A 12,294-nucleotide genomic window follows, 5' to 3' on the forward strand; every position below is an offset into this window, starting at 1 on the left:
TAGTGTCTGTTCCTGGAAACATGTAGAATATATATATTGACGTAGCCTCTTATCCTACTTTGTTCTGTCACGGTTTGCTAATATATGAATATTGTTGTAATCCGATACTCTCTTGAAGAAATCTAACAGAAATAACTTCTATAGTTCAAAAGCACGGCTGCATGAGATTGAAAAACACAATTCACTTAATTAAAAACATGATCTGAGGATGATAAAATTGTAATACCACCTTCTTGTGTTTTGTAGGGAATTTTCAAGATTTGATCGGATGAAGGACGACTGAGATCCACGGCTACTTAATAGCTTGGACCCTGATAAGATCTACAATGAAACATTGGATGAGTTGCTGAGGTGACAGTTTGAGTGGATGACTCAGCTCACTGTTGGTGAGCCTGCATCATGACATCAGTGGAGAAACGCCGCTCGAGCCGAAAGAATGGCGGACATCGGAAGCACAGCGACGGAGGTTTTAGTGACACCTCAAGCGGCGGATCCTTTCCGGATGAGACTGACCGTGAAGTCCGTAGTCTCACAGACAAAGCCTTCAGGAGTCTCTGCATTGGAGAAGAGGCCATTTATAATGACTCGGACCTGGGTCCATCCTCGCCTTGCATCCAGAGGGACAGACAGCGGGCCTTCAGTCAGAGTGGGCTGGAGAATGAGGATGGTGACAGAGAGGAGCTTAAAAGAACAGCTCATGAGAATTTCAGCCTGATGGTGCAGCAGTATGAACATGATAGGATCCATGATGGAATGTATGGGGCAGAAATGAACAGAAATCCGCAGTGGGATGTTTTTGGGGACAGGACACAAGGGAGGGTTTCTGCCACATTCCAACATGCCTTAATGGAAATGAGCCAGGAGGATGGATCTCTTGAAGAAGACACATTTAGCTATTTTAGCAACGGAGCCACAGATTTGAGTTTGCAACATCGAAGAAGCCGTTCCAGAGTTTCTTCACTTATCAGAGCATTTAACTCTGACAATGGAGCGGTTATGGAGGATCAACTCAGAGAGTGGAATGATGAGGCATGTTGGAATAGACCAGATTTGATGAACATGCCTTCACCATATCAACAAAATGTTACCAATGGTCATTTCTCCATGGTTGGCCAGTTCTCATCCCAGGACACCAACCTCTACTCCACTGAAGCAGCTGCATTGTCTCACATGAATGCTGCCTCCTCTTTTATTGGATTGACTCACAATAACCATAATATGATGACACAAGTGGACTGTAATACCAACTTCTTTATACATAGCGAATTCAGTCCCTTCAGAGTATGGCGAGACCATACCAGGTTCCAACAAGAAGTCTCAAGGTATGCGCACTGTTCAGAGTTCCCTATGTGGGACCAAACACCCATGTACAAGGAGCTTTCACTGGACCCCCAAGTGAATGCTTCCTCTATGTTTCAAAAGAGGAGTGGAAGTCACCATAGGACGATGATGGCCCCTGCGGTTCCCAACCATCCTCTACAATCCATTTCAACATCCACAAGGTTGCAGAAAGCCTCTTCCTTGCAGAAGCGCTGTGAGTCTGAACAGGCAGGACATTATCCCCACAGGATTAGGACACAGAGTCTTGGAACAAACAGACTTCCATCCCAACGGCCATTAACAGCATCGTCCACCGTAGATATGTCTCATCATGTTCAGGAACCCCTCAGCTCTGTTGAGGACCTCCACCAACAGATTCAAATAATTACAGAGCAAAACAACAATACAGGGATGACAGCTAATAGACATGGAGCTCTTTGTAGTAATGACACTCTATCTGCAGACACAAAGAAGCAAAATGCTGCAAGCCATAGCACCAATATTCTCTCCAATGTTGGCCAGCTGCTTTCGCCACCAATTCCTTTATCCCAAGCAGAGCCACCAGAAAGTAGGCATGATGTAGGTTCTCCTAAAGTAGTGGAACATCCTCCAGTGCGTGCTGAAAGCAGGGGAGCTACACCTGATGTAAGGATGTCAAGCTATAAATCCAAAGCCAGTAGCCTCCTCTTCAATCTGAAAGACAACAGAAAGAGAGTGAAAAGTACATACAGTCCTGCCAAATTTAAAGGCTGTGAGGCAACAGAAAAAAGCAGAGAACCTCCTCTCTGGGAATCCAAAGACACTGTGATTGATATACCAGAGTATCTAAAAGCAGACATTCAGGAATCCAGCGGGACTGATGGAGCCTCACATCAATATGTTAAACCCTATCACAGCCCCAGACTTTTTTCTCCTCAAACTAATCCTCAGCCGAATACAGGGCAAGTTTCAGACTACAAGACAGCTCAAAGACAAGATAAGACGGTCCATCAGTATGGGTACAAACCGGAAAATTACACCAACAATCATTTGATTACTGGTCGGACTTTCAGTGAAGAGCTGCCATTATTCTCTCCCTGTAAGCAAGACGTAGCTGGCATTCAGTTGGCAGGGGAGGTATACACTCATAAATCATCTATTAACACCACAGACGTGAACTGGCAAATGAGTGAAAACAGTCAAATAACTGACTATTTACCAAAGGAAAGTGCCCATTTGAAAGAACCAGATGTGAGGCATTCCACTGAGGTGGTTCAACCAAATCACAACATATACAATTATAGCAATGTTTCAAATGAAAGGCGGATACCTCCAAATACCCTAAATGCAAAACAATTGGCTGTGAAAGCAGATGCAGCTCCATGGAAACAAGACACCTCACCTTTCAAAGAAAAACACCCACATGTTCAGGCTAACCTACCAGCTATCACCGAAAAGCAGATTACTTCACCAAGAGATGACCAAAGGGGAGAGAGTCAGCAGGACGTAATAAAAGAAGTCAAGAGGAAACCACAGAGTGATATGTCTCAGAACTCCGAATTTTGTGGAAAAGACAAGATTGAGTATTATTTACAACAGAACAATCATGGAAATGGAAATAAAGAAGATGACAAAACTGTGCAAAATCAAGAAACAAGTCAGAGAAAAGTAGGCGCACAAACATTAAAGGAAGAAATGTCAAAAGCGGCCAAGCAATACAACACACCACATAGCCAAAACAGTTCGTTATCGGGCCATGAGAGGACAGAAAGGGTCTATCAAGTGAAGGACGAACAATTGGGTGATGTCAAGGCTATACAATACAAATCAAAACAAATGCAATCAGAACATGGACAAACAGAGCAGTCTAAAGTTCTGGAGTGGGCGAATGGAGGACATCCCAAAGATGAGTGTGCTTTGTGGAAGGCTGGTTCAGATGAAGCAGAACCAGCGCAATCAGAAAAGACTGATGAAATAACAGCAGACAAGGTCAAATCAGAACAAGATGAAGCAAAACAGCAAAGAAATGAGCAGATGAAAAGAAAACAAAAAGATAGAACCAGTGAGAAATCAACAAGAGAGCCAACTCCAGTTAGAGATGGTATAGAAAAAACCAACAATGCAAAAGTAAAAGCTGAACAGATCAGAGATGTGCAGAGTGAACAAGTCCAAGCAGGGCAAGCCGACTCTGAGGAACTTAAAGGCAAACAGAGGTCATTAGAGTCAGTTAAAACACAACCATCTAAAAAAGAAAGCATCATACTGGATGAGGCTGAGGCAAAACCGAGTAGAATTAATCAAGAAGGCGAACAGAAAATGTTAGAGGAAGTCAGAGCAAAACATGTTAAAAGAGACGAAACCGTAGCAAAGGAAGTCCACAAGGAACTACAAGCTAAAACAGAACACACTAGCAATAAAATGGAAGTGCACAGTGGAAAGGACAAGCAAAATGAAAAGAAAGTGGAGAAAGAATCACAAGTCAACGCTCAACCTAAAGAAGAGAAACATGATGTCAAAGAGAAAATTGCTGTTGCCAGAAAAGCAGAACTGGCTAAGATGGAGCTAACTAACATGGAGCTAGCTAAAGTTGTACTGGTAAAACACCAACACATAAAGCAAAGATCATCAAAGCCCACAGCAATCCTAACAATGCAGCATCACGTCAAAAGTGAGCCCAATAAAGTTGACCGTGTAAAAACGGAGTTAGCCAAAGCTAAAGCAGAGCTAGCAAAGATAAAGGAGAAAATGAAGGGAGAGCAAAAGGAGAAAGTTAGATGTACAATTATCACAAAGGAGGAAAATGTCTCAAACAAAGATGCTTCTGCAGAGATGACCGCCATACAACAGAAAGCACAAGCACAGCAAAATAAGGACAATTCAGCTGCTAAAATAACAAATAATTCAAATGAAAAAGACAATAGGGCTGATTGTTATCAAAGTCTGAGAGAGAAATATGGCTTTACAAAGTCACATTCACACAAAACGACATCTGGGGCAAACATTTCTTCAAAAGGTGGCAATGTAACGCCATCAGCTATGTCATTTGATATTACAGAAGTTAATACCAACAAATCAAACGATGACTATCCCACAGTCAGTGGTGAATTAAATAATGAAAACGTCAACTCTAATAAAGGAAATGAGAATCTTTACATCTACAGCGAGTCATCCAAAGAATTCAAATTATCTCAGGCAGACTTTTTACATCCTTGCGTAGATAAAAGAGCAACTGGTGACACAGTTTATGATACTGAAAAGGAAGTCAAATTAAAAGAAATGGAAACATCTTATCCTGACTCTCATTCTGCTGTTTCACAACAGACACATTCGGAGTCTGGTCGAAATCCTGAAAGAAAACATAAATCTGAGCGTTTGAAAGCAATGCCCCATAAAGACAAAGCTCAGACGAAACAAGAAATTCTTACTTCCAAAATTAAAGCTCATGCTGAGAAAGAGATTTCAGCGCTGATGGAAGGTTTCGCTTTACGAGAAGTCTTCACATCTAAACCTGCCACCAAACCACTACCAGCTAGTCATAATCTTCATTTAAAGCAGAAAATTCCATCGCACGAGGTGCTCAGAGACCATGAAATCTCAATATCTTGTAATACTGCACATAAACATCAGATGGGATCATCAGGAATGGAGGACAACGTACTTCCCAGTTTCGAAGGAATAAGCAATCAAACTGTCAATCAACTGCAAAAGCAACTTCCCACAGAACCCATAAAGAGCAACGACCCCAATCCAGAAGTTGCAACCACAGAGATGAAAATGACACCAGGTTATTCTGTGAGCACAGAGCAGCATGCAGATCATCATGAAATCAGGTCACCAACAAAAAATAAGGATCAGGAATCAAAGTACAGCAAAGAAAAGACAGTCGTAAAGCCTGATGAAAACTCTGAAAAACTGGAATTGGAATCAATTATGCACAAACCTGATCCACCCGTCAACAAAATGAAGTTACAGCAAGCTGCAAGCAAACATGGAGTTATTCACAAAGACTTTGTCTCTGGGCAGACCAAGAACTCTGTGGCAGAGGACAGTTTACGGATTATGGGAATAATTGTGACTGAAAAAGTGAACAATGATCAAAAACTGTTGAACCCTGAAGAGAGCAAAGAAAGTTGTGCTGAGCCTGACACATCTTTCCCCAATGCAAGTATAGAAATGAGCAAGAAAAGTGAATGTTTGATACATATTAACACACCACATGCAAAGGAAACACATCCTACAGAAAAGGAAACTCTAAATAAAGTTGGTATCAATATTCATGATGAAGAAACCAAGGAGAAAAGCGTCACGGCTAACGTGACTGACAAATTGGCCTCTCCCTTGCAGCAGTACTCTAATATAAATGCGGGACACCAAAGCAAAATACAAGTTGAAGGACCCGTGCCTGGAAAAGATGTGACCCCCACACTCACTTTAAGTTCTATAAATAAAGCACCAGCCGAAATTCAATTCCTTCACTATAAACAGGATGTAACGACATCAGAAATGGCAGGATGCACACTTGAAACCTTTGAACCAGCAAAGAGCTGCCACAAAGATCAAGAGGAAATTAAAACAAAAGAAATTAATCCACAATTAAATCAAGTAGTAGCCAAAGTAATAAACTCAGGACTCGACTACCTCCAGGATTCCGATAAGGCTGTGTCTGAAACTCAATCTGTCACACCATCCATGGAAGAGGATGTGGCATCTGACATAAATCCATCTAAAATCAACAACATAGAAGATAACAGTGCACCCCTACTGGAAGAAAATAGAAATGACAGTACAACCCCACAATTAATTAAGACCGAAAGCATGAATTCATCTTCAAAATGCAAGGAGTTAAACATGGGAAGAATGAATCAATTTGAAGATGTCCATATAGACAACATTGCCGTCAGAGTTGTACCAGCAACAATTGCAAATGACAATGTGGAGAAACATCAGAGCACAACATGCTCTGATATGGCTGGAGTTGAGGAACATCAGCATCAAGCATCATCTAGTGCGGGTAAAACCATGAGTACATCAATCAAAAATCATAAAAATAAGGAAGCCTGTAAGGAGCAGAAGAAAGAAAAGTTAGAAGACAAACTGAGTGTACAAGATGTTTTAGCCAGTGTAAGAAAATTGGCTGACTCAATGAAAACTATAGAGCAACACAATAGCATAAATATAAATTCAACAAGAGAAGACAGGGGTACCGTCACAGCACAGACTCCAATACCAAGTATACAAGCCAATGAGGGCGACTACTTCCAAGTTCAAGGGATACCTGAAGTACTGTTTGGATATAATAGCATACACACAGATGTCTCAGATGATTCAAAGGGAGTGGAACATTCCGACCAACCATCGGATCAGAATACGTCAGCATCTTCTACAATAAGTGTTAAAAATGAGAGCATGCGAAAAAGGGGTGCAACAGATATGAACGCCTTGAAACAAAGCGATTGTCCCTTAGAATCACAAAATGGTGAAAAGATGGCGGCTGCCCAAAAGGTGGCTGTGAGAAAACAACAGTCAGATTTTAGAGCGAGTTTATCAGTAAGGGAAAGACATCATTCAAGAAATTTACAGCCAACAAGGGAAGAGCCAGAAGTGAAATCAAAACCAAAGGACAGAGTGTCTACAATTCCTGAGATATCAGCCCTTGCAGACTATGCCAGATTAAAAGTCATTGTTTCAGAGGACAAAGAAAACACAATACAGGAATTCCCTCCTCACAAAAAAGAGGGATTCTTTCCACTGATACAGTCTCGTCATAGCAGACGCCCAGTATTCATTGCAGACCCAAAAGAGCACTCAGTAAAAGACAAAAGTGCACCCAAACAGACAGAGGTAAACGCTAAAGTCAACAAAGAGCCCAAACCAGTTGTCTTTCCCATAACTGAGAAAGAACATCAACGGACAGGGATGTTCAAACTGGGAGAGAAGGAAAGACGAGAGAAAGCCATTTCTGATGTCAAAGGCCATGAAGAAGTCTTGGAAAAACAGCTACAACAGCTCACACAGAGAAAAACAACATCTAAAGCTCAAGTTAAAAATGAGGTCAATGGAGAAGAGGTCTCAAAGGTTGATGGACAAATAGTTAGTCAACAAAGTAATAATCGGATGCATGCAGCAACACCATCTTCCTCAATTAACAAACCAAGACAAAATCTTCAGTCACAACAACAAAAACTACTTGATACTCCAAATCCAATAGAAAATACGTCAGGATTGACCTCAATTAATAGTTTGGTGCCCAGGGATAAAGACTCTGACACAAAACTCACTGTGGAGCCAATTTATCAAGATGGTACTTCAAAAATTAGAAACGTTCTAAATAAAGACACAACAGGAGAAAGAAAATTCGAAAAATCAAGAATAGAAAGCCTTGAGACTTATCAAGAAGAGGCAAAAGTCAAACGAGTGGGGAGGGCAAAACAACAGCAAGAAGAAGGAGCTTCCAAGAGAAGGGAAGGTACAACTGCAGAGGACATGAAAGCTAAGATAGAGGAGAGGAGAGCTTTCATATCAGAAGAGAGAAAACGGGCACAAAGAGAAGCAGCACAGTGGGAAAAACTCAAAGAAACAGCACAAAGAATGGAAGAGGAAAGAAGGGGAAAACAAATAGAGGGCAGGAGAACCAATCGAGGAAAGGATGAAAGAAGGATTGAAAGAGAAGGAGGACACATACTAAAAGCCCAAGAGGAAAGGGAAGGAAGCGTATCGGTTGGGGAGAGGAACAGACTTGAACAGAGACAGGGCGAGAGAACTGGTCAAGAGGAAGAGCACATAAGAACTGTGTTCATAGAAGAGCAACGTCTCGCCAAGAGGATTGAGGAGAGGAGACTTGCGGAGGAGACAAAGATAAAAAAGATTCAAGGGCGTCAGAGAGAGGAGCAGAGCAGAGAAAAGCAAAACAGAGTTGAACAGATGATACATGAGAACAAAGATTCAACTCGTGCTGCGGAAAAGCCAAACACAAGTCCAAAACTAAGAGAGGAGCAGCTGGCCAAAGGTGAGAGGGTGAGTGCACCCGAAGAGCTGAAAAGAGATGATGATGTTGTGGCAAAGCGGGAAGAAGAACACTTCACAGCTCAAAGAAAGAAAGCCTGGACCAGTGAGGAGCAGAAACGTGCAGCACTGTTGATGGATGCTCTTCAGTACTACACCATCACCTCAACAGATAAGAAAAACAAAGAAAGACAAGCACCCTCCCCGCTACCTCTCCAACAAAAAAAACATCCATCTGTGCCTGCAGAAGACTCTGGATCGCACAGAAGGGCCCACAGGCCACATGCTCCACCATCTCCTGCTCCTTCACTTCCACGCTCCAATACGTCATCCCCTGCTCTTGGAGGCAAACCCTTGATGTTCAGAGTGAAGGATAACACTAAAGGCTCTTCTTTTACTAAATCAGTTAAGCCACGCTTTCATAAGAACTTTGCAGAGGAGGCCAGAGTGGGTTCACCGATGGAAGGGAGAGCAGAGAGAAGAGAGGATGAACAGGAGATCACTTCTAACACCGGAACGCCCATCAACCCTGATGTAGTCACAGTATTAAACCGACTTACTCCAATCAACGAATCCTCTGTCTCGCAGCCTGCCTCTTCATCACAAGAATACTCAGCTCCTCTCCCACATCACAGGCCCTTCTCCAGGAGAAGCGTTGCTCTGGACGACGACTCTCGATCAGTCATCAGTAACATGTCCGATGATGTACAGAGTTTTGCCATTAGTGCTGCTGATGTTGCAGATTTGAGAGGGCTGTATGATTATGAGAGGCCGGTATCAGCCTGCAGCTTTAGCAGTGATATGTCCCGTTTGGGAAAACCTCCAACTGTTCCCCCAAAGAGTGACAAAGCCTTGCGCAGGGCACAAAGACTCACTACTCGTAGGATAAGGAAAGAGGTGACGCAAAGCGCAGCAACTAACCCTGCAGAGAAACCAGAACAGGAAGCCTCCAGTAGGCCTGCTTCTGCCTCCACCGAGGTACGGTCCTCAAATCGCCATGCCGTGGCTTCTCCGCATTTTGCCCCTCCCGTCTCCCTCACCCATGCACCGACATTTGGGCCCAGCTTACCCTCTACACACACAGAGAACCTGCACTCACGCCTCACTGTCCATGCCTCCCCTCATGCCAAGGTCCCTGTCTCCCTTCCTGTCTCCTCCCCTCATGTCACTGAACCTGTATCATACCCTGAAAGCACTCCACCCATGTTGCACCCAGTTGCTTCTCCTTCCCCTGTATCTGTAGTCCACCCAGTCACCGCTGCTCATGCCACTACCCCCGTCTCCCCACCTGTCACTGCACCTGCATCACATTCAATTTCCTCCCCTCATTCCATTGCACCTGGACTGCATTCACTTACCTTTCCCCATGCCACCACTCCTTTGTCCCTACATGCTGCCTCCCCTCATGTAACCTCGCCCACATCACATCATTTGGCCTCACCTCATTCCACTGCGCCCTTAATGCACCTAGTTGCATCCCCTCACACCCCTGCCCTGTCATCCCAGCCAGTCTCCACTCCACATACCTCATCAGCTGCCTCTCCTCATGTTCTGGCACCTGTAAACCATCCACCAGCTACTCTCCATGTGACTGCTTCTGTATCCAATTCAGTTGCTTTCCCTTACATGCCTGCCCTTGTCTCCCATCCAGTTGCCACCCCTCACGTCACTGCACCCATCTCCTTCCCAGTATCATCCCCTCTTGCTTCTGCCCAGATGACCTACCCTCCTGCTCCAAAGACGGTTCAACATGTTCCTTCTTCTTCCACAGTCCATTATGCTCCCCACCTAGCTCCAGTGACACAGTACCATGTAGAGTCAAGCTATCCCCAGTCCTATCCACTGACCCAGCGCAAGGTGTTGCAAGACCTTGGCTCTGGCCAGTATTTTCTAGTAGATGCACCTATCGAGGTGAAAATGAAGACTTTCTTTGATCCAGAGACAGGAAAGTATCTTCAGCTCAATGTCCGTGAGTCTGGCCAGAACATCTTTCAACCTCATCTGCAGCCTGTGTTAACCCAGCCACTATTCCCTCAGATGAATTTACAACCCCAACTGCAGCTCAAGCAGCCACCTGAGCTTCTCTCTCATAGTTCTACAGCTGAGAATCCTTTCACACATTATAAAGGCTACCAAGCTTACCCGCAAGTTTACAAACCCCAAGGTATCGGCTCTATGCTTTCCCAGAGGCCATCCTCAGGAGTTGCAGTGCAGAAGGAACCATATTTAAAAAATAACTGCAACAAAAATCAATCCAATGAAATTGGCCAGAATTCTGAAGGTCACCGCTACAGCCCTGAGCAACCGCCATACATGGATACAGTTAATGACACATACAAAACACCAAACACTGTTTACAGCACGCACGAATCCTTCCCAGAGAGTGACGCAAACAACCAGATTGCAGGACACCTTTGTGAAAATGATAACGCAGCCCACTCAAGGTGTCGGCCGTGTGATATAATATCTATGAGTGAATTGGATGACTTTATGGAGATGACCGACTGGTGAGGTGGGAGGTAGGCGGCTTGGGAGAGTGGAGTAAGTCGCTTTGATATTGTGGTGAATGTCTTTGTAACCAATGCCATACAATACAATAGGTATTTTATTTATACAGTGATGTTTTTCATGTGGAAAAAAGAGTCTCCGAATATTTTCAATTTGTCCCTGTGAAACGCTGTTACATCGCTCATGCTTAGCTTGTGCTACAAAGTTCACCATTCCATTGCCCTTTATGAATGTGAGATACTTAAGTATCTCTCATATGTAAACACTCATAGCACAACTTTTGGTTTTGTGATGCATGTCTTGTTATGCCATAATGCCGGTGAAGGTTCTGCTGATGTAAAGAATTGTTTTATGAAGGACTACATGAAGCTGTTGTAAAGTGTCATAAAAAAGTCCATATTTAATGTTGGGAGTTGTGTTTTGCTGTGAAAGAAAGCAGTGTGACATGTACTAAAAAATACACTTGACTCAACAGAATAACTGCTCAGCCTTACAGAAATCACCTGACTGCTGCAAATTTCATTTTGTGACTTGTAAACGCAATAAATGCAATGAGAAGATATTACTGTTACCTGTTTTGACTCTTGAAATGTTCCCTGGGTCTGAATGACTGAAATTAAACATCTTTTCTGTTGATTGCGTACAGCAATTATGAAGGGCTGTTTAGAGTGCATTGATAGGTCCTAAGAGAGTTAATAAACAAAAGAAAGATTTTGGAGCATACTTGTGTAGTCATTTTATTTCTGCATGGAACCGAACCAAATGTTTGAATCCTTGCCCACGATGCCAGTGGGATCTAATGACAGAAATGACAGAATAAAAATGTCTTTTCTTTGATTTCCCTAGATTGACAAATTCAGATACAAATGAACACTGATAGTGACCCCAAGTGGGCTCCACATTCCTTGAGCGGTAGCAGTAGCGCAGAATGTGTCTTCAAAAAAAGCATTCCAAATTTTTCCTCAGAAATCGTGTGTGAATAAGACAGTGTTGTTTAAGCGCAATGCAAAAGAAAGTATTAAATGAAGGACTACGACACTTGCTATTAACTAACTTCTAATGTCAAACACAATGCATGAAGGGTTTTATGCTTTGATTATACAGTATTGATGATTATACAGGGTGTCCTTAAAGTCTGGATTCATGTGCAAAGAATGACATTTCAACGTTTCATACATTTTATCCAATTGGAATATTAACAAACTAACATTTTCAATATGATTTCCACCATTTGCGATGCAAAGGTTGATGCACTTTGCAAGATTCACATGAACTTGACTGTGATTATCTGGCAACCGGTCCAATCTGTATCAGTCAGCTGTGATAGGAACCGACTTATCCATGAGATATTTAAATAAAAGACAGAATACTCAACAGAGATGTCGATTGTTGAATGTTTTCATGTGTGCAGATCTCTACAGATATGTTTTGCTAGTCAAATTTTAACTTGTTCCGACCAACCAATCAGACGACAGAAATATGGTG

General features: G+C 42.8%; 1 protein-coding gene across 1 annotated transcript; it reads left to right on the forward strand.

The window, feature by feature from the left end:
• Positions 1 to 399: 399 nt before the first annotated feature.
• c11h10orf71 (chromosome 11 C10orf71 homolog) lies at positions 400 to 11,527 on the forward strand. The gene has a single exon (XM_086045384.1). It carries the CDS (start codon positions 400 to 402, stop codon positions 10,810 to 10,812), a length of 10,413 nt encoding a protein of 3,470 aa, XP_085901510.1. The 3' UTR covers positions 10,813 to 11,527.
• Positions 11,528 to 12,294: the final 767 nt, after the last annotated feature.

This window comes from Filicampus tigris, chromosome 11, assembly GCF_054856515.1.
Source record: "Filicampus tigris isolate MCC_2025a chromosome 11, RoL_Ftig_1.0, whole genome shotgun sequence".
In the NCBI taxonomy this organism is placed as follows: domain Eukaryota; kingdom Metazoa; phylum Chordata; class Actinopteri; order Syngnathiformes; family Syngnathidae; genus Filicampus; species Filicampus tigris.

Excerpts from the sequence above, each read along its gene's own strand:
- c11h10orf71 (XM_086045384.1), top strand. The coding sequence starts at position 400 with ATGACATCAGTGGAGAAACGCCGCTCGAGCCGAAAGAATGGCGGACAT.